Source organism: Corvus hawaiiensis, chromosome 3, assembly GCF_020740725.1.
Source record: "Corvus hawaiiensis isolate bCorHaw1 chromosome 3, bCorHaw1.pri.cur, whole genome shotgun sequence".
NCBI lineage: Eukaryota > Metazoa > Chordata > Aves > Passeriformes > Corvidae > Corvus > Corvus hawaiiensis.
The window spans coordinates 110,340,377-110,362,767 of record NC_063215.1 but is presented as its reverse complement, the minus strand read 5'-3'; the positions used below and the strand labels follow the sequence as shown (position 1 = coordinate 110,362,767).

General features: G+C 40.8%; 1 protein-coding gene across 12 annotated transcripts in view; it reads right to left on the bottom strand.

Moving 5' to 3' along the window:
- The window catches only part of EHBP1 (EH domain binding protein 1), a 211,459-nt gene that overhangs the window by 2,527 nt on the left and 186,541 nt on the right, over positions 1 to 22,391 (bottom strand). For 11 of the 12 annotated variants that reach the window (XM_048296572.1, XM_048296576.1, XM_048296577.1 and 8 more), the window contains 2 exons: positions 6,660 to 6,759; positions 5,459 to 5,532 (listed from right to left, as the gene is read on the bottom strand). In XM_048296572.1, the coding sequence (XP_048152529.1) occupies positions 5,459 to 5,532; positions 6,660 to 6,759 (174 nt within the window). Of the gene's footprint in view, positions 1 to 5,458; positions 5,533 to 6,659; positions 6,760 to 22,034 lie in introns of those variants that run through there. The other variant, XM_048296582.1, reaches the window with a different exon arrangement.

Sequence of the window (22,391 nt, the reverse complement as noted above, 5' to 3'; positions counted from 1 at the left end):
CAGATAACCCGAACAATGCTCCCCACCGGTTACCATGTGAATCTTCACAAACCCCGCAAGAATGCGGTGGTTCAAATCCCCCTGACCCCCCTCCAAAGCCAAATTTATTCAAGACAGCAAACTGCTCAGAAGCTTTATGAAAGCAAGTGGTGCTAGAGGGAATTCAGCCTTGTATTTACAAATTAAAAATTAGATGCATCATCATGCAATAAAGGTTGGAAGAGCGGCAGAAAGGCAGGAATGTGTAACCGCTTTTATCGCGCCCTCCTCGCCGTCTGCCTGGGCACACGGGCCCACGAGCGAGCCACAGGAAAAGCAGCACGCAGGAAAACCCACGGCGACACGTGTGTGCAGGCACTGCGAGCAGCGAGCACGCACGGCCGGTCCTGCAGGCAGCGGGGGAGCTGCTGCGGTGCCACCAAAGCCCTTCCCGGAGCACCGGCCTGGCAGGGCACTGCGGAAACTTCCCGGGAGTTTCTGTTTTTTTCCCATTTTTCTCTTTCTTTTCCTGGTTCTTCTTCCTTTCCTTCCTCATTTTCTTTTCTTTTAAATGTGTCCTTTCCCTTCTACCGTTGCTAAGGAAATAATTTTCCAGGTGTACACAGATTAGAAGTGGAGTTAGCAGCCAAAATTACTGGTAATCCAAGCCATTTTTTCCTGCCACAAAGCTGCTTTAATTTCGGTAGCAGCCTTTTAGGTGCTACTTCTTGGAGCAGTGTCTCGATTTGCACTGCTGCTTCCCCTTCTGCTCCTTTTGGGCAAAGCTCCTTCAGTTCAACCCATTTAAAACACACTGCTCTGCCACTCTGCGAGTCAGAGCTTCCCCAAACCGCAGCGTTTTGCCCCACAAATAAAGCCCCTCACACGCAATGAGATCTCAGCATGACAACACCACCCTGAAAAGGGACACGGCAGCACGCCAGACAGAAGAGGAGAGAGACACACATGGCAGAGGATTTCAGGGGTGTTTGCTTCCCCCCAGACGTGGTCCCCAACTTTCAGGTTAACTTTCCCCTATCTTCAGCTGGGAACCGTGCTGAGACTCAGGCTCCCCGGCACACCTGGGCACACGAAGCTCTGGATGAAAAGGGACTTGAAATCCATCATCTCTACCTGGACTTTATTTAAATTTTTGCAATTTTGATGGTTTTCACTTATTATTTTTAAAGCTTTTTTCTTTTTTTTTTTTTGTTCATCCCCTGCTCCCCAGCTGCAGCAACAACTTTAGTTTTTGAAAGATCAAACAAGTCAGAGTATTTCAGTACATGTTTTGCTCAGTCCCTCACTATTTTTCTCTGTTAAATCCCTTCCTAAGTGCTACAGGTTTTGTTGCTTCATCTTATAGCCCTGTGAAGTAAATAATGTGCTACTAGGATTTCATGGAACCAAACTGTGTATTTGTTTTGGATTTTGTTTGTTTGTTTTTTTTCTGCATTTGCTTATTATTAATGTTTGAAATACGCCATGGGAAAACCTGATGGCAGAAATATTCCCTTGCAGTTTTACTTCCATTTCTAGAAAAGGAGTCTGCCTTTCCTCCCCCCCAAATAAATAAAGAGTCAAGCAGCAACTGATTAAAAGGGGAACTGACTTTAAGTATTTAAATAGCATTTTATAGGTGACTACCTTGCAATTTTGTTTTATCCAACAAAATACTGCTGGGCAGCAGTTTTGGGAAGCATCCCTATGTTTAAAAAAGAAACTGTGTTCAAGTTTGATTCCTACCTGTTGTGCCTTTTAAGCCAGGATTACCTATAACACCTGTCACATATAGTTACCCAGGCTGACTGCAGCTCTGGGAAGCTACAATATGGGCTGTGATTAATTTGAAGATTTCAGAATAATACTGTTATAAAAGCTACACTCTGGACAAAAATAGGATTAAGCTCTGAGGCTGTATATGAGCTAAAAGTGTTGAAAGCTAAAGCCCCTGTGCCACCACTCGCGACGGGCAGTTTAAAATGACAGAGTTTGCTAAATTCACATTGAAGTAGAAATGTTTTCAATTATTCATCTTCATTGACTTCATATTGTCTTCCCCCCCCCCCCCCCCCCCCCACTGCTCAAACTGATAATTACTTTGAGCAAACAGACGTCCAGTTCCCATAGAAATGCTTTAATAGAAATGGTCGAAAGTTCTCTTAGTAAAACCTTCAACCTTGCCACTATAATAAATAAGCCCGGCACTTTGATGAAAATTAACACTAGTTTTGTAAAGAGCACATTGGGGGATTGCAGTCAGGTCTTATCTTTAGTTCCAGTCAACTAGCAATCCTGAAAGAGTTTGCATCATCATCAGAGCAGGCCATTTGATAGGATTCTGCTGCTGAACCTAATCAATCTATGGAATACTGTGGCTGCGCGGTGTAACAAAGCTAAAATAGATTTACAAATGGGGTTTTAGAGGATAAGCTCCTCCACAGGATTACATATTGATTTTAAATATAAAAAGCTTATCATATAAACCATAACTACAAAAATAGTGAACCTATGCATAAATCCTTTTAGAAGAGCACCCACTTCAAACTATAAGCCAAGAATAAATCAAGATGTACAAAATCTGAAAGAAGATCCATTTCTTGGGCAGAAAATGAACACACCACCCGAAGGTGTGCAAAAATGAACTTATCTTTTCTAAGGAGGCATTAAAACTCGACTGAAAAAAAGAAAAGAAAGGAGTGAGAGGAAAAGTAGCTGAAAGTGAGGCATCTCGGCACTTGTCTGCAGCTGCAGTAAAAACCAGGCTCTGAAAGGCAGCACCTTGTGTACAGGAGCAGCTGGCTCCAAACAGCCAGGCAGGACGCCTGGGGAGGTGCAGAGGTGAAAACGGACCCCGTTTACCTGCATTTTCTTTGGCCTGTTAGTGAGGGGGTTCCGGCCTTTCTCGGTCGGAACAGTCCAAGAGGAACACTTTCTAGCTGGAAGCAGGCAGTGCGTTAACTCCCTCTTTCTTATCTCTACGGCTCCGTGGGGGAGGGGGGGAGTATGCCTTTTTTTTTACCACCCTGGGTCATTCATGTGCTCCTCGTGAAGTGCCGTAACCCTCCAAAAGGCCATTCAGCTGCCGGTGCCTCCATAGGAGCGGCCGGGAAGGAGCCACTGTCTCCACATCACTGAACATCCTAACGGGGAGCACCTCCGGCCGCCAGCGCTGCCCGCACGCTGCCCAAGCAGGCACGGCAGAACCGCCTTTATCTGCCATCAGCAGGCTCCCACCTTCTGCAAAGCTCTTTTCTCTCTTTTTTTTCCCTGTCATCAACCAGCTAAGTAAATTGGTTGACAGATTTTTAAACAGCATAGTCACGCGTGGAAGAGTTAGAGCAATTTACCAAAACAGTAATTACCACCTTTCAAAGACTTTTCTTTTTTAAGTTCCAGTTTGGGTTGGTGTGTTCTGCCTTTCTTTTAGAGAAACAAACCGCTCCCATCCTGTTCCATATATATATATATATATGTGTGTGTGTGTGTGTGTGTGTATATACATATATATGTATTTTTTTTCCTGCCCATATATTTCAGTTCTGGAACTGGTGCTGGTAAAACCGACATCTGCCTTTTCAACTCTTTCAGGGAGCCCAAGCACTCATTAGCAATCGGCTAAATGCCCTCAGAGCCGACAGCGCTGGGCTGTCTGGGCAGCCCTTGCTTCTTCAGAGAAATCACACTGGAAATGGTGTGGTTTTAGCAGTGCTTCCCAAAAAGTGCGTCTTTGCATCTTCTGAACACTGATGCACCCATTGAGAGGCAAGATGTCACAAAAGCGTATTTTGAGTTTTCACAGGCATTTTCTTGGAAGAGTTTCTCCTTTAATATGTTTTTTGGGTAAAAGCAGATAACTGTTAAAAGTTCTAGAAGACTATCAATAATCTTACTGAGAGTTAAAATGCTAAATGAGAACTTTGTTGCATAAATAAAAAAATCCCCCAAAATAACCCAAATTCTCCAGCACTTAGGTTTGCTTTCTAGACCTCTGTTTACCATATCACCAATAGCAATATAAAAAAGAAAGTAAAAAATGAGAGAGAGGAAAAAAAGATGATTTTCTGGAGTTCGGGCATCCCTCTCTGAACTTACAAAAAGAAATTAAAAAAACATTTTTGTTCCAGACAATGTGTAAATGGCACAAGCTGCTAGACATTCAAAGGCTGCTGCTAGGACATTCCAAGGCAGTATACATCTATGAGGCAATTAAACATGGAAAGTTTAGATTTAAATTATCTCTTAGCTCCTCTCTAGTTTAGATTATTTTACATTTTAAGTATTTCATCAGTACGATTCCAAATTAATCTGGCTTGTCTCTGCAGACAGCAATGTATATATTTATGACTCAGGATTATCCAAGAATATACTAAAGATAGTCTTATGCAAAAAATATAACCACAGATGGAGAGATATGAAAAAGCTACCTGAAACCTGCTGCTTTTTTCCAACAAACTTATGCTCCTAGTGAAGTCTCCAAACTAATTAGAATTGATTTATTATGGATCAGGTACCTTATCAGGTGAAGAAAGAAATTACCATGGACAGTCAAAGGGTTGAGAGGTCAATACAGAATAGCAAAATCAATTTGCATTGATTAGACAAAAGGTCCATTTTACAGAGCCCAAAGGATTAACTTTAAAGCAAACATCTTTGAACTATAAGGCAGCATTTGTGACTGAGAGGTATAAGCGGTGCAGCATTAGAAAACACTTAAGATATTTAAATAAGAAAATAATGCAAGCAATGGTTTAAGCTATCTGGATGTTTATTTTTTATTATGAATCATCCCAAGGATTATTGTACAATTTGCTGGAAAGCCCTACGGAAAGGATGCAATTGTTTCATTTATCCCGTGTCAATCTTCCCCTGAGTGTTACCTCCATTCAGGTAAGGTGACTAAACTGGGGAGAAACTGCAGAGACGGGAGAAACTGTGCAAAGGATCGCACTAATCCTTCTGGTGCAGGATTCCTTGTGAGGAAATATTTACTTGACAAACGTAGTGTTTTACCACCAAACCCAAGGAGACTTTTTTCCCCAGTGAGATACTGTTGTAGAACAGGTCTGAAACATTAAAAGGAAGAGGCCCTCTTCTGTGGGTCACTTTTTCCTTTTTCTGTGGCACCAAAAGCAGCACGATGCCGCAGGAAAGCCAAGAGAGCACTACTGCAACAAAAAATTGTAAACCCCAGACACATTCTCTACCTCCTCATCACTTTGTTTTCAAAGTTTATTGCAACAAGACCATACCTCCTTGTCCCGTATCTTGGATATTTAAAAAAACTTTTTTAATCCGGAAGAAAACCCAAGAACGGGATTGAAGCCTCAGCACATTTGCCGTGTGTTATCACTTGAAGTGATGCAAATACCAGCATTGCTAATGGGCTTCAGAGAAGCCTCCACGTTCGGTTCTTTCAGGGCCCAAACCCGTCTGGCAGTGAGCACTTTCCCCCCTCAGTCCCCAGCACTGCTCTTACCTTCAATAGCCAGCATTGCTCGCAGCTCCCGGTTCAGCAGCTCGTAGCGCCTTTCTAGGTCATGTTCTTTTTCCCTAGGCAAGTTGCAAATGTTCATCAATATGTTAATTACTAAATCATTAAACACTTAAAAGCACCTTTAACTTACATTGATTTTAGGACTCGCAACTGACTTTTCTCTTTAACTTTAAGCTACTCCAAACAAATGATACACAAACTTAAAACCCGGCTCAGGTGGCCTATTCAGTAACAGGGCCTTTTCATTTCATGTAAGGTCAGCTTTAATTCTGTCAGTTTAACTCCACTGTGCTACAGGATGCAATTATTTCATATTCATCTCTGGAGCAGCTGTTGTGGAATGTCCGAAGTATAAAATATTCCCCTATATCTAATGAGCAAATTCCAGCATCAACCTATTCACCAAGATAATGTGACACTGGAAGTATTATTCTATATACATTCTGCCCTAATCAACAATAAAAATTAGACAAGGGATTAGAAAGCTTAATATTTTGCAGGTAAAATCCTCTGTCAAGTTCAGACCCAGCAGGAGATAGGTGAGCAGAGGCTCTTCCCAGGGAAGTATGCAGGCATCTACACTAGGTGGCATTACGGAAAGAAATATCATCAAACTGAAAGAAGCTGGAAGAGAAGCACTCGGGGCAGAATGTCTCTACGAACGAGCAGCAACTTCTCCCTTCCTCAACACTGCTAGTGAGAAAAGGTTCATTTGTCCTTCCTTTGCAGTATCAGTGGTATCACTGCACTATGACTGACAACCCCTCAGCAGCCTGGTGCTGTTGAACTAGAGATGGGACTGAGGATTTTCTACAAAGCAGGTAGTGACTCAAATTTGTCTCTCTCTCTGAATAGACTTCACCCATTTCATCTGAGGCACAATCCAAATCTATCTGTGCATTTCTAAAACGTAATTTTATTCTACTGTTGGTCCTTTGAAAATGTAACAGTGCTTAATATTTCTTTAATTTCTTTTTTCACAGCTCTGGCTAATCTTGTGTCATTGCACACTTCTCATTTTCAAGTCTGAAATATGAGAAAAACAAGTTACTCAATGTGTAACACATCCACACTACTCATTTTTGAGGGGTTAATTTTGAACAGGAAGAGAGTAAAAAAATTTTTGCATCTATCTGAAGGGTAAATCATCCTTTTGTAAATGCCTATGTTCATCTGTACTTACAGAAGAGAAAGCTGGTTCATTCGTCTTATTAAGGCATTCTTCTTATTAACCAGCATGAACCACTCCTGCATCATAGCTTCTTCTTCCTCTGTGTTTCTTCCTGCAATCAAAAGAACTTCATTACTTAGGTGGCATTTCACAAATGGAGGTATGTACTTTCACTTCAGGTTTTGGAGTATCAGAGTTGCCAGTATCACTGAGCATGACAAGGCATATTCTCAAACAGTAAAAATATCATATGACTGCAAGTCCTACCTGCTTTATAAATAATTCTTTGAAAGCAGCCATTCCCCAGGACACATTTTAGTGTTTTTAACCATGCTGATGCCCTGACCTAAATAAATACCTTTTCAAAGGAGCGTGTATTTCAAATTCTCCCAAATGAACTATATAATTGCAATGCTTCCAGTGGAAAAACCCTTACTGCTGAAAGATGTATGGTCATCACCAAACGCAAAAACAATCCCTGTGGGCAAGATCCACCCCACCCATGCAAACCCAGCACAGTCAGGATGATGTGGCAGGGATCAAAGTAGCTGCAGAGGAGATGCTAATCCTGAACTCTTGGCCAAGATGTGGGCACCTGATCAGCCTCTGTGTTCATGGCCACTCTTCCAGATGAGCTGGGAAGAGCTGCTCCTTTCCTCAACCTGCAACCCAAAGGGAGCATCTGCACAAATACAAATAGTCTTGGGATCCAGGTACCCAAGGGTCCCCATGTGTGTATGCATGGACTAGCACCCCTTTCCCTAGCCCCCATCCATCCCAGGCAGGATCAAGATCAGGACTCTCCATAGCCTACCTGCAGGCAGTGCTAAGCTCTACCAGACCCTCTAAGAGTCTGTGTCACCACCTGTGCACTATGAGTGAAAGGCAGATGAGTGTGCAGAAGGCTCCTGCCTGTGCTTTCCACGTAGCAGGGCTGCTGAGCCAAATTCCACTCTCTCTGAGCTCAGGGACTAGGATGAAGTCCTTTGTGGAGGCTGTGCTTCTGTGGAAACCTGCCATTCTCATCCCTCAAGCTGACCTGAAGAGCAAAGGCTATATGGTCCCTATTGAATTGTGAAACTCACACATTTCATAGGGTTAAAACTAATCTAGGAGTAAACTTGGAACAGAGGCAAAGCAGCATGAGCTGGGTCTTCTGAGCTTGTTTCCCAGCTTTGGTAGTGCGTCATTGGGAGAGTGTGGGGAGATGTCTGAGTTTAAGCACCTTGTGTGCAATATGGGAATAATCACCTGTACTGAACCTGCAAGGGTGCTAAAAGTTAATTCTTTGGTGTTTGTAAAGGTGTTTGTAAAGGGGTTTGAAATCTCTGATGCAAAGTGCCGCACACTTGGGGATGCTACAGAGAATAGGATCCCTAGTGGCAGAGAAGCCATTTCTAGAACCTGGAGCTGGAAAGGCTTCAGAAAAATATTGTTTTGCCCTAAACCAAAACATTCAGTTCCTGGATGGGAGTGTTTCAGATGCTTGCACGTAGGAGCTCACCATGTGCATGTTCACACTCCAGTGCCACAGTAGTGTGCAAACCCAGACCTACATGGAGAATCACACCCTCACCAGGCTATGAGCCTCCTGCCTGCAAGGAAACATTTCCAGCCTTCTCCAAACTCTTTGATTCCCTCTGCCATGGCCTTTGGGCTTGAGGCGTTCACACAAGGGCAGGAAAAGGGGATGAATAGGGAAGCGGGTCAGCTTGGGGTGGAACTGGTGGACCCACACAGTAAAGAAGAAGTTCTAACATTTGGCATACTCTTCCTTCTGATAGGAGACATCCACCCATACCCACTTATCCCCCTGAGAAGTGCCTGGTTGGTGAAACTTCCTGGAAGGGGTGCTTTTAGGGTCACAATTTGCTAGCAGTGAGACAGGAAGGACAGAGCATCCCAAAGCGCAGATGGACCTGCAGAGCTGTTCCAAGCAAAAGCAGCAGGGTGCAGCTCCTGGGGCAATGGAGCAATGAAAGAAGTAGTCTGACATGTAGAAATGCTCTCCCCCAAGACCTCCACTTCAGGTTTTGTGCATAAAATATCACACCACAGCATTTATAACAATATTCAGCAGTTCAGTGCACTTTGCTGGTGAGTTACAGATCAAAGGCCTTGCTGCTGTACTGGTACATCTAACAGGGTCTGCTTTTAGAAGCAGATATTAATCAGCACTACCAACCTTTTGTTGAAATGCACCAAGAAGTTGAAACTTATTCAGGGGAGAAGTCAAGAAGAAGGGGACAGATTGCTTTTTTTTTAATCCCTGCAAAATGACCAGTCTATTCTGTAATGCATGAGATTTTCCACTAGCAATGCGGCAAAGTTCTCACAACCAGACATCCGTGGCTGCAGTAACATTTCAATCAATTTGTTAGTTTCAGGGTGGACTGGGATGTCTCACTGAAAGATTAAAAATACAAGCCCTTGCTGCATTTAATTTTGCAAGCCTTGAAAAAGAAATGGGAGAGATAAATGTCTCCAAAGTGTTTGGCTCCATGGTGGATCTGACTTCGTTGACTTTCGTACCATGCAATTTCAGGTTAAGAACATAAACTTAAGATATAATCTTCTTTCTATTAATGCATTCCTCCTAAACAGAGTTAGTTGCAACATATAATGAGAAAAGATCTGGGTAAAGCTTGGAGCTGTCGTGTCAGATCTGCACAGGTGCCTATTTTAATATATCCATGCTGACACCAAAGCACATGCAATATCCATAGAATAGACTGGTTTAAAAGTGAATTAACAAAGTCTTGATTGTTTTTACAGAATTTTAAATCTGTTTTTGTATTCACTTTGGACCCATGTGATGCCCTGACACCGGTCATGTGATATCGGCTGCGATAGGCACAAATCCCCGGGCAGCAACAAAAGAAGAAAGAGCAAAAAAGAAAAAGCTGAGAAAAAGCTTGCAATTTGGAAAAAGGCCAATTTTACCCTGGCGAAGGCCTTTTTGATCAGTGAAATGACACATGTGTGCAATATTAATAGTAGTCGATGCTGATATTTTATTTGTCGACCGTCAGCTTTTAAATTCTTGTGCACGGAGCTGAAACAAATTCTTCCCAGGCAAGCAAAATAAAGATGAACTCCCATATATAAGAAATTTAAATAACTCTTTGGCAAATACATTAGCATTAGAGCATTACTTCATTTTTTTTACTTGGTGAAAGGATGTTTATGAAACACTTTCAACAAAGAAAAACTGAGTGTTCTTACTGCAATGATACTGCAAGCTAAACTCACATTTACAATTTCTAAACAAAAAATTTAGAAAAAGCCTTTCTTCACCACGGGTTCACTCTGTAAAACCCAAGCTGCTGCTGGGTGGTTGTTGCTTCCACTTTCCAAGTGTAAAACAAGTACTTCATTGACTTGCTACAAATGCTTGAAAATTTAAATTGGGAAAATATCTGTGTTGTTCTCGGGAAAAAAACCCCAACAAACTGTACAGATTATTTAAATGAAGCAAAAAACCCATGCTTGAGAACAAATCGATCCCACACATGCAAACCCCTTATCTAAGCCAGTACAAGATGCTGAAAATCTATAAATAGCCCACAGATCTTAAACTTAAATTTTTTCCATAATACATGCATTACACTATTGTTTTTGATAAACAACAACAACAAAACCCTTTTAAAGCTAGTAAGTTGGACCATTACAAATTAATCCTGACTTTAATAACTGGTTAAAGACCCCTTCAGCTTTATAAGTAACAAAAAATATTAAAGCCTGTGATCACAGCGAGCTTTTCTCATTTCTCCTCTAACCATTTGTTATTTAATCCAATACTAGTAATCCAATTTGTCCATCAGACTTTTAAAGGGCAGAATGCAACTTCTCCAGCTTAGACACTTTTCAAAGTACAATATATTTTTCAAATGAATGCTGGATGTTTCATTTTTTCCCCAACTGTTCCTAGCTCTAATGTATGAGGAAAAAAAGAACAAGATGAACATTGTTCGTACTGATTAAGTAAGAGCTCATTAAAGAGCTGTCAGTGCTGTACTTTGAATATGCATGAAGCATATAATCAGATCTAGTACCGTCACTAGAGGAGAATACGGTAAGTACAAAGGATTGATTTAATTACTTAGAGTGGGCTGTGGTGGTAAAGCAGTCTTGTTAGCGCAGAAAGAAAAGGAGGTTGTATTCTGGCACGGTTAGGGGAAAAAGGCAGTTTTAGCTTCTGCCACAATACCTAATCTCAGGATAAAGCACTTTACATTGTAGCTTAAAATGAAGACTGCCAGTTTTCTAAAAAGACCAGAATTCATCTTATCTTGTTTAACCTCATCTGGTTAACTATCTAGCAGAACATATTTATTCTCTTTAACATGTAATTATGCTTATACCTTTTTATCCTATAGTTCAATAATGACTTCTGAAAACAGTCTTCAAATAAGAGAGGGTAGTGCTGCAAACATCATATGCATGCAAACTGCTCGGTAAGAGATTTGAAAAATGCAGCACCAGAAACTCAGATGAAACAGTGAGTACACGCGCCTTTATGTGAAAAGTCAATACAGTTTTTAATGTCGGACTTTAACCTGAGGAGGCTTCTGGCAGGGTTTCTCTCATTTATTTTCTTTTTCCCCTCTTCCTTTCTGCCTCCCCCCCCGCCCCCCAACTCCTTTCTCTTCCTTTTTTTTTTTTTTTTAATTAATTCATTCTTGTTTTATTCTTCCTCTAGGAATCTAAGGGAATTCTCTCACATCAACTCCCAGTGCCATTTTCTAATTTCATTGTCTGGCTTGAGTGGTGAAGGATGCGTGCTCTATTCTTCTCTTCACTTGACATCTACCAGAACCCTCCTCAATGATTAGGAATGAGCCCAACACCAAGCCTCAAATAGCACAAGACATTAAATTCTGCCCTCAGATACGAGAAACTCCTACTGGCTTCTGAGTCGCGATTCCAAGCTGTAATAGCTCCTGCTCAGGATTCAACAGAGGCTGCAGCATAAAGTTTGGTAATTTTGTCCCTTACCAGAACAAATTTTAGTGATAGCCAAAGTACTGATAGCGAGAATTTTAATGATAGCCAAGAAAAAGAAAAAAACAAACCACAACCCCAAATCCCTTTCCTTTCTCCTGTGGCTCATCACACATATTCCTGGTTGTTATTTGAAATCAACTTGAGTCAATTTTCTTCTACAATACTCAAGAAGCGCGGTAACAAACACATTACCATTTTTTGAGAACAATGCAAGCAACTAGCTTATTTCAATGTTGTACAGCTTCCTGGCAGTCTTTTACAAGCACATCTTCCTTCATATGCTCCTGGATTTACAAATGGATTTTTGCTTACACTGTAAGCTAATTATTTCTTATATTATTTAAATAAGAAGCATCTTGACAAATGTCTCTTCTGAATCAATTTGAAAGAACATTTTTTTTTCCCTTTCCTGCTGAAAGTACTTTCAAACTCAGCCAGCTACCAGTGTATGTATGTACCATTAAACCCATTATTTTTAAGCCTTTTGGGCAGCTAGACATTAGATAAACCCAATATGGATTAACATAGTAAACCTGTACATTGCTAAGAAAACAGAGAAGAAAGTGCTACAAAACACTGAGAATACCGCTTAAAAGGAAGAAAAAGCAATAACATGCAGGGACAAGATTAGTTTACAGTGTAAATGGATGAATACAGTAACTCCTCTACACTTTATGGCATCGTAAATCTGTCAAGATAAGACAATAGATTAATATTTTTTTTAAAATCCTTAAATGTAAATGTATTTAGCTGTTGTGCAAAAATGAATTACAACCTGTGGAAGATAAATATTAAAGGGTTTACATCAGCACCCCAAACCAGCCCATTCGGTCTGGCAAGAAATAACAGGTTTACAGAAATAACTCTGTATGCCATCTTAAGCAGTAATTGTTTTTAAATTTTATTTGCACTGTGTGTAGTGTGTGTGCCATGGTGTCATGGTTAAACATAGAAACCTTCCCATGTCTCCCCATTTACCTCAACAGAACTACATGAAAAACAACCTGCTTAAGACAGAGCCCATTCTTCATCCATTTGCTGATGTTTACACACAGTTTTAAAACAGAATAGAAGAAGCTTTCTTCACTCAACACACTTGGGTGAAGAGGCCAGCAGGAGAATGCCAGTGCATGGGAACTGGAACAGGGCAAATAACAACAAAAACTGGCCGACTTCGCTCTGCTCCTCTTTCTGGGCTATTTTGTAGCTGACAGAAGCTTGGTGACTACTGAGAGCTGTTCAAATGCAAGTGAATTCCACAAATTTAATAGGAAGGTCTTTTGAAAACGTACCCCACTGTCTTTATTTGTCTGCTTAAAAAAAAAAGTTGCATTTACCCAATCACAGGAACGAGTTTTTACAAGTTTCTGTATTAGGAGCAAGTGGACAGATTGGCTTGTTTACCTGAAGGAGAACATGAATGGCAAATAAAGAATAGTTCTAGGATGTGTCTCATCTTGTCTCGTAAGAACCTGGGGAAATTCACTGAAATTGAAGGTAGTGTGTTTAAAACCGATAAAAAGAATGATCTTTCCTCAAAGCCTCGTCATTTACTGGTAGAACTCATTGCCACGAGGCAATGTTGAAACTAAGAGCTCAGCAAGAATTAAAACCAGGCTGAATGTTGAATATGGAAAGGCAAAGCTGTAGCAATAAATATTCAAATAAACAAGTGAAAAACTGCGGGAGGTAGGAACTGGATCCTCCTGCTTTAGGACACAAGCTAACCTTTAAGTTTTAGAGGTTAAATTAAATGTTCCCTGAGGCCAGGTTAGCCTGTAACTGGCCCCTGCACAGATTCTTGCCCCTGTCTGGGTTCAACCCGCACCTGTCCCACTACAGTAGAGTGTTCTGGACCAGACTGTGGGGCTGATCGGCTGTGGCCATTACAGTGTCACTGAAAGGAAACACGGGAAGGGACGAGAAACGACGCTGGGTGTTTTAGCTGACCAACCTCACATTGCTAACAAAGGCTGGTGGAAGGTCTCAAACGCTTCCAAGTCAGCAGCAGACTTCCCACTGATTTTAACAGTCTTCTCACCTTGCTCACTGTGAACAGCTTATGCACAGATGAGCTCTTGTTTTTAACGTGAGTTACTGAAGTTAACAAATACTTAAGCAGAAAAGCCTATATTCACAACAGATATTTTTTGTAAAGGAGAGTTACACGAGACCTACTGCAAAATGCCTCTGACACAACTGAAAGCTACAGTGAAAATTTTTAAATGACCAGTGGTCCACAATTTTTCACTGAGTGAAAAGTCAGTCATCCCAAAACGGATGTGGTTTTTTTGAAAAATCACCCTCCTCTGCTTTCAGAGGGCTACCTTTGGTGGAAAACCTCAGAATTTTGGATAAAATATTTTTTCCAAGTAATCAGTGTCAAAACAGAACCCACAACAGACACCTCACAGCATGAATGGATGGGCTGCTCCACCTTGAGCTTCAGGCTTCCCATTTGAGATTACCACGCCCAGCTTTCTTGCAGAATACTTCCTCCTTTCAGAGCAGGAGGACCTCCTCAGTTATTAAAAAACACTGAAAATGAACAAGAAGAGCCAGCAACAGATAAGTAAGTGGAACTGTTGTTTAGATGATACTTCAGAAGTGGTAGCTAGCAGATGAAACCCCAGCACAAGTTTTTGAGTCCAAGCTGGATGGGAAAACGCCTAAGAACATTAGAAAGGCAAATTCATGGCCACTAACTTGCTGTCTGAGAGCAGTTGAGAAGGAGACATTGATGTCCACACAATGGAGTCTCATAAAGGTAGGAATCGACTGCCAAGAATCTGCCAGGCAGAGTTACATTGCAGCGCATTGTCCGACTCTACTGCAGCCCCCAAAAGTACTGTAACCCTAATGAAACAGAGCTGCCACCACGGAAATGCCTTTATCACAAGCACACATCAAGTTAGTTTTAATATCAAGCAGAAAACTTATAATTTCTTTGGTTTCTGAAACATAAAAAAATCAGAGAGGCTATTTAAAATTTTGAGAGCTGTGTAAACAGAAGGTCAGGGTTCTGATCACATCTCGGCACGTGCGGGGATTTATTTACCTGCAGTGGGACTGACTCACAGGAGCACAAACATTTGTGGCCTGCAATCTGGGCAGCCTAAAATTATCACAGGACTGGAACTTCCACAAAAGACAAATTGTGGAAGACAAAATCTGAAAGACCACTGATTTTCTCTACATGATGAGTCAACACAGCGCCCAGTAGAAAATAACAGAAAATCAACCAAAATAGAATGCCTGGGCTGGATAAAGATTATGAATATATTTTAAATATGGGACCATCAGTCCAGACCAAGAAACTTTGTTCCCCAAAATTCAAGCAACAAGAGGTGAGATTCAACTGAAACACCTGGAGGTTCCTCTAAGAAAGTGATGCCTTGAGGACAAGTGTCTGCAGGGAATCCTAGCACTGAGTAAAACCAATGCTGGTACTCTTTGCACCCAAATTTTCTCATGTAGCACGATTTCAGAAGAAATTTCAGCACAACAAAACACGCACTATTAACTGATACACTCAAATTTTTGAAACAATGGAAAAAATGGTAGATCATACTTGGAAATCCACCAAGAAGGGGATGATGGTCTGGCAGATGAATTATTTCACTTGCAGATTTACAAGTAGAGTTGGATGCTTTGTTATAAGTGATAGTAATTTCTCTGCAGCTCGTAACTACTCCTCAGAACAGTTAACTACCTGTTTATGTGGCAAGTGATGGCTGGGTGAGATACTGAAGTGAAAGGCCATCTACCTAAAAGTCACTGGAGTGTGTTGTACTAGGTAGCATATTATTCCATTTTTACCAAATGTTGCCTTACTTCCTTCAGAACATACTCTCCTGGCGCTGGAAAAGGGTGGTGGACATTATAAAGTTACTTCTTTGATGGACAGGGCTGGATTTAATCCAAGCCTGAAGTGAGATGATGGTTGGCAATGAACGTGACCTTGTATCCGTGTTAATGAAAACGTGTTCTCTTACTGGGAGTTGGCAGGTTTGTACTTCCGGGATCCAAAGCTTCCCAGGGCTAACTGGGTGAGTTCAGCTGGGCTGAGGTGTCCCAATGCCCCACAACTTCCAGTTTTGACAGAAAAGGTGGTTTTGGTGGTAAATGGGAGAAAACTAAGAAAAAATAACAGTGGTCTCTGCAGACAGCAGTGGCACTCTGGGCCAGGAGCCTCGGGGTGACCAAAGGGCCTTTCTCCTCGCCTTCCCTTTGCAGCGGACACTGATTGTAGAGAAAGCTAACTCCAGGCAGAAAGCCAATGACTATGCCCACCACATGAAAGAGCATTTATACTGCAACACTACAAAGAAAGATGGAAATCAGTTAAAAGAAGCAAATGTCTGTTGGGTCTTGTAAGACTTTTGGAAGGCTTGCAAGTCTATTCATAGTGCCTAGGGCTCTCCCAGAGTAGTCTCCTGCTATGCGGGCAGTGCTCTACTTGGACTCTCTTCTTCAAGCTGGCTTCAACCTGTTGACAGGTTCTTTGAAAGCAATGATGAGGCTACAAAAGCCAGGGAAGTGCATGGAGAGGAGGTTGACTTATTGCTCAGTACCTCCAGCCAACGGGATTCTGTGTTACTTTGAGAAAAAAATAAATATGGTCACTGCTGCTGCTGAGCCGCTCTAATGATTTAATGAATTTGGCCTGGGAAGGCTGAACATGCACGCTGCCCACGTTTGGTCTTGGAAAGGTCACCTCCCGTGAACTTTTGCCTACCAGTGCACAGACCTAAGACTGAAGAGATGTGGTGAATTAGGGACAAACTCCGAGGCTTGTTTTGTGGAAGCTTCTCAGCTGTAGAAACACTGGGTAATTGGAAAAGTATGGTCAGACAGTCTTCCTTTACCAAAAGCAAGTCTGCTTTGCAGAAGCTTAATAGCAAGAGATGGATGGGTATTGGAAAGAGTTTGCCACTAAGAGACTGTGGAGACAACATGACAGAAGGGAAACTGGAGAGAGGTTGACAAGCCTCAAGAACTCTAGATGTTCTCAGTTGCTCATAAAATGCTCTGGCAACTACAAAATGCGTAATTGGGCAAAAATTCATGTATGTGTTTGTGATCTGGGCCCTGAAGACTCCTGTCCGAAAATCAGCTTGCTGGTGTGCCAGTTTATGTGCATTAACAAACTCTCATGAATGACTTTGCACTGTATGTCTTAGCAGGCATCTCACCAGAGCTCTGCGGGCCCCAGGTCACCCAAGTCACACTTGGATGCAACAGAGAAGCACAATTGCCATATTGTGAACGAGACCTCCATCATAGTGTCATTGCACTTCTTTCACCCAGGGCTTTGGTAGTTGTCAAAACTCCCATTACCACAGCCCTGGCAGCAAGTTAACGTTTCTACACAATGGAGAGAGACACATCTCAACAAATGCTTTAGAGTATCACTTTGCTTTCAAAACAAGCAGTAACTACCAAGGCATAGTTTTGTGAACTGTTATCATGTTAGAATAAAAATCTTTTGCTCATGTCAAAAATCTTTCCTTCCACCCAACACAAACTGCTATGAGTAATGTCCTTCCAGCCTCCTAATTGTTAGGTATTTCCAACAGAGAAAGTTCACAAACCAGCAGGGACCCAAACCAGTATCACATATGTATCATTCATGTATCTAGAATTTCTTTGAAATGCTTTCACTCACTTCTTCTGCTAAATGTAAAAAGACAAGCATCAAAAATGTTGTTTACAGTGATACTTTTAAATTTTCTATCTTGCCAGGAAGGCTGTTGTTATACTGTCCTTCCTCTTGCTCTGCTTTGGGATGTGCATCTTTGTCTTTCACGACATGGTTGGTCAACTCATTACCATCTCGTGGTTTGGCAAGTTCTCGGTTCACCTGAGATTAATCATGCCGAGCCAAGCACAACAACAGTGCAGGAAAGCAAGGCTGACAAACTGCCATAAAACTTATGGTGTTACTGATTCATCCTTCCTCACTTAGGCAAGATATAAAATATATGGAAAAACCATGATTTTTTTTTTCTCCTTATGTACACGCATAGATATTTTTCATACTGTCTGCTTGCAAGCTTGAAGAGGTAACAAAACCAATTTTTAAATTCATCTCTCAGGCAAACTGAACATTCATCATTTTCTTCCCCAAGCCCTGACACTGGTGAATACAAATCTGCATTTACTTTTGGGAATTCCAAAGAGAATTGTGAATTCAATTGTTTTTGAAAGACGAAATTTGGCTTAGGGAATAGGATGCCTCCTCCTAGCTCACCCCTCCCTACTCTAGTGCGGATTTCTCTTGCAGACTGGGCGACTCCAGTAAAGAGCATTCAAGATGGTATAATACAGGCTGGTAAATACAGCTCGACAATCAGGGTTGTGAAGGTGCAGAGTATATAAGGGATTTATTTTTGATAGTGAATCTATACACATATACATCATCAAGCCCCCATTGAGAAGCAGACCACTCCAAGTGATTAATACAGCTAAAGGGGGCAAGTAAGAGATCAATGACAAAAATCACCTGGTAAAAAAAAAGTAGAAGGTGTTGCATTAAAAGGGCTTTTACTTTGCATGCGAAACAATACCGAGAAACCTGTATTTTAGCACTTGTGCTCAACAAGCACTCTAAAGTATGTCGGGATGAGAACAGAAACCCATCCTTTCTAATAATCTTGTGACAAAAGCTAAAAGACATCATCCTATTAACTAGTGATCTCAACTGCTAATGCGGAGTACTTCCTGGTGTCTTTTATGTAGAATGCCGCTATTAAAAAACCACTAAACATTCACTGTGAACAACACAGAATCATTCATCTTTTATCAGCATCTCTTGTTAGAGGAGTACGAGAGGGGCTGAAGGTGTCATTGATATTATAGAGCGGAAATTAATCAGAAATTTTTCTCATATTTTCCTCATCACACTCATTTACTTTTGTACAAATTTCCCCCTGGTAAAAAGTTCATACCCAGCCCCCTGTTGCACGCTTTTAAGTTGAGAATATTCAACGAGTGCGTCAACTGAAAGGCACCAGGTCCCAACACAAAAAGCATTCGAAATTCTCATTTAGTTGTCTTTATTTTGCTAGCGCCATGTGGTCCTTGAAGATGTAGAAAACACGGGAAGCCGAGTAAAGATCAGAGCAAGCTCATTAGCATTCTGACAAAATTGGAGTGGTGGAGATGTATAGTTTGCCTAGTTTGTCGTTTTGAAAGCTACCGGTGGTAAGCTTTCTATTTCATTGTGCTTTTGTCTTTTTTTGGGGTTTTCAACGCAGCGGGGTGGTTGTTAGCCTAGGTTTTCACAGTGCATTGTGGGAACCTAGCCTCACATTCAGCCTATATAGTATCATTTGAGTTCAAGTAAAAAAAAAAAAAAAGTAATTTTTTTTCCTATTTATTTCATAATCACCTATGCTAATGCATAATTGTCATCTGGCTGTCAAAGTCCATCCTGCCCAACACCTGGTTTATAAAGTTAAAAAATCCCCAAAGCCCCCCAAAATCGCAGAATAAAATAAAGTCTGAGCTGTATTTAAAAATAAAACCTTTTAAACATGCTCCTAGTTTTCTTCAAAAGACAAGATAAGAAGAAATTAATTTAAATTCCACTGTTTACAATAAACTAGAAATGAATTCGAGACAGATCCAGTTGATTAGAATTCAAAGGAGACGCTGTATAAGAGCCTCAATTCTATTTCAGAGCCTCTTGAAGGAAAAATGGGTTTATGCTCCAGAATTATGTAAATAATGAATTACCTCTTAGAAGACCTATAGAAGTTATTACTCTGGTCATTTTTTCTTTTCTTTTTTTTTTTTTTTTAAACATAAGGCTCACTTTGAAGGGCTAAAAGGGCTACATTAATGCTGCTATTCGACATGAACGTTTCCAAGTTGCAATGAAATGGATAAAGGTCTTTTTGGATGAATTTATCTGCTAAATCCTTGTGGTTGCCCTCCTATCTCGGATGATGACCCAAAAGAATGTCAACAGCTCATTTCCCAGAGAGCTGGGCAGAGTCACTACACAAGCCATAATCTGCACGTTCTCAAAGAACCGTTTCAAACATTACATTTCACAAGCCGTTTAAAGAGATTTTTTTTTTCCCTCTCATCTCCACTATCCTACCAATACTTTGGACATCAGTGCCTTGGAAATGAGTGCTTTAACAAAGTTGAATCGTGACTTTTTACGTATTGTGTTGGTGGGTCGGGCATACACGCACGCTCGTACACGCACTGTGCAACATGTGAGTGCCCACGGGTTCCCACATGCTTCCCATCCACATCACCAAATTCTAGCCATGCTACAGCAGGGACAAGAACATACTAAGACTAAAAATATATCAAGCCACCCCTAATGTACCCATCAGATTTGTTTTCTTTTAATATAATGAATTTTAACATCATATAATTTTTTAAAATAAATTAATATAATGTGTGCCAGGCTGCCAAATCACAGATATCCTTTTAGCAGGAAAGAATAAAGCCCAGCTTGGAAGGAGATACAACGGATCTAGGTTTCGAATACAGTAAATTTCACAATGGAGTGTGGACTCAAGATTTCTTTACTTAGCAAGGGGGAAAGGATAAATATTAAGGGAAAGAGCTGCTTTACAGAAAACTTTCAAAATTCTTTCTTTTTGTTATGCATTTGGACAGCATCATTATCTCTGCCGTCAAAACAGCCTGGGAGCTGCAGGCAGCCTCTGCTGAGCAAGAAAAGCAAATGGTCAGGCCAAAGAGGTCTTTAAGAAAACAAACAAAAAAAAAGTACAAGAAGGTAACTGCCTGAAAACAGAAAGCTCTGAGATTCCCATGTGGATTGACAGATCTAAATTTTTCCATCATATTTATAATCTAATTTCACTCTATGCCTCTCATTTCACTCATGTGAAATACAAGAAATTTCATCACAGGAGATGTTGCTACATTTGAGTTACACGAGGAACTATAATCCCTCCCCAAATAAAAACAACACCCTAACCCTGAGAATCAAATAGCAGTTTTACCCTTAACCTAACAAAAGACAGAATTTTGTCAGCTCCAAGATGCTACTTTTATTTCAAATCTCCATTTAAACACTCAGTTCCTTTTCACTTGAGTTCCAACTCCCAGCAGAGGCAAATAACCTGGAGACTGTTATCTGCACGACAGTAAGGGCAACCGAATTATTTCCTATACTTTGCCATGTGCTTATAGCTGCAAAATTATTTATCTCCTTCACTGCATTCTACTACGAAAGTTTCCTCCAGAAGAATCGCCGGGACCAGCCATATCAAATTAGAGGGCAGTCAGGAGTGTCTAAGTCCAGCTTTAAAACAAATATCATAACAATTACTTAGCCATATGGAAAATAGGGTATGTCTTTCCTGAAAGCTTTTATATATTTTCTATCTCAAATTTCAACTTCATTAGAAACTATTTCTGACTAGCAAGCTGCAAGATTGCTAAATATCTAACTGTTAACCCACCATGAAGAGACTCTTTTGAATGGCAGAACTTTTCCAAGATGCAAATGAACAATAATCTAATTTTGAGAGTAAATTAACTGAAGGATTCATTTTAATATCTTTCAAAGTCTCCAAAATGAAGTGGCAGTTGCAGGCTCTGCAATACACACACATATGTGCACTCATGCTCACGTACACAGACTGACACGGCACCCCCACTACACCCACTTCCATCCTCAGGAGAACTCACATTGTATTTATGTTTAGGTTCTTATGACTTAAAGGCCAGATGTTTCACAAATGACCAACAATTGGAGGTTAGAATAAATTAATGACTGATTTCTGAGCTTTGATGGAATTAAGCATACTTCTTTTCTCAATGTGCCATGTGAATGTTTGCCCGTTAAACTTTTTTTTTTTTTTTTTTTTTTTTTTTTTTTTTTTTTTTTTGACAAGTGAGGCCACCCGGCAGAAAACAACTGATGCAAAACCCAGGAGTAATCCCTCTGTTTAGTTCAACACTGTGGTTAGCCTTAACACTGCCTCTATTATCCAATGGATTTAGAGAAACTTTCATTTATTTGTTGGCCTCAGTCTTCCAACTTTGTTGCCTTCTTTAAAGGACCCAAGACTCATTCCTATGTAAATACATTTGCATAGGGCCACAATGAAACTTTCTGGGGCTGGGATTAAAGTTGCAGAACTAGATAGCTGTGCTGCGCATATTTGTGATCTTCGTGTAAGTACTTTCCCAAATACATATGAGTGAATGAAGCTGATGTCCACTCTGGCTACAGGAGTTTAAAAGAAATGCCCTATCGAAAACTATGGACCCAAGCCCCGAAGGCTGAAGCAAGCAGCAGAAACGGCACTCAAATGTGAAAGTACAATAAATGGAAAATGAACAAAAAGTCCTTTTCAATTAGGAGCTGCTAAAATCAGCACATTACTTGCTGCAAAATGTCCTCTCCCAGCTTGTTCTGGTAGGACAAGGAGGATGCCTGGTGTAAAAGTGATGATTCATAGCCACTTGCATTTCCCCTTTTTTTTCTTGCTGCCTCTGTTTATACAAAGTACCTAGGGTATAGTGTATTATTATAAACTGTACTCAATCCGGCCTTCTTCCAGCCAAGGCAAATAGAAAGCTTTGCATCCAGCAAGTCTATTAGGAAACAGTACCCGGATTAATCCCTGCAATTACTGCCCTCAAAAAATGCTAGTGGACACTCCATGCAATTTTGCCATTCCCACACACAAAATGCCAAAACCTTAAAGGTTTATGTTCTGTAAGGGAGGCTCGATG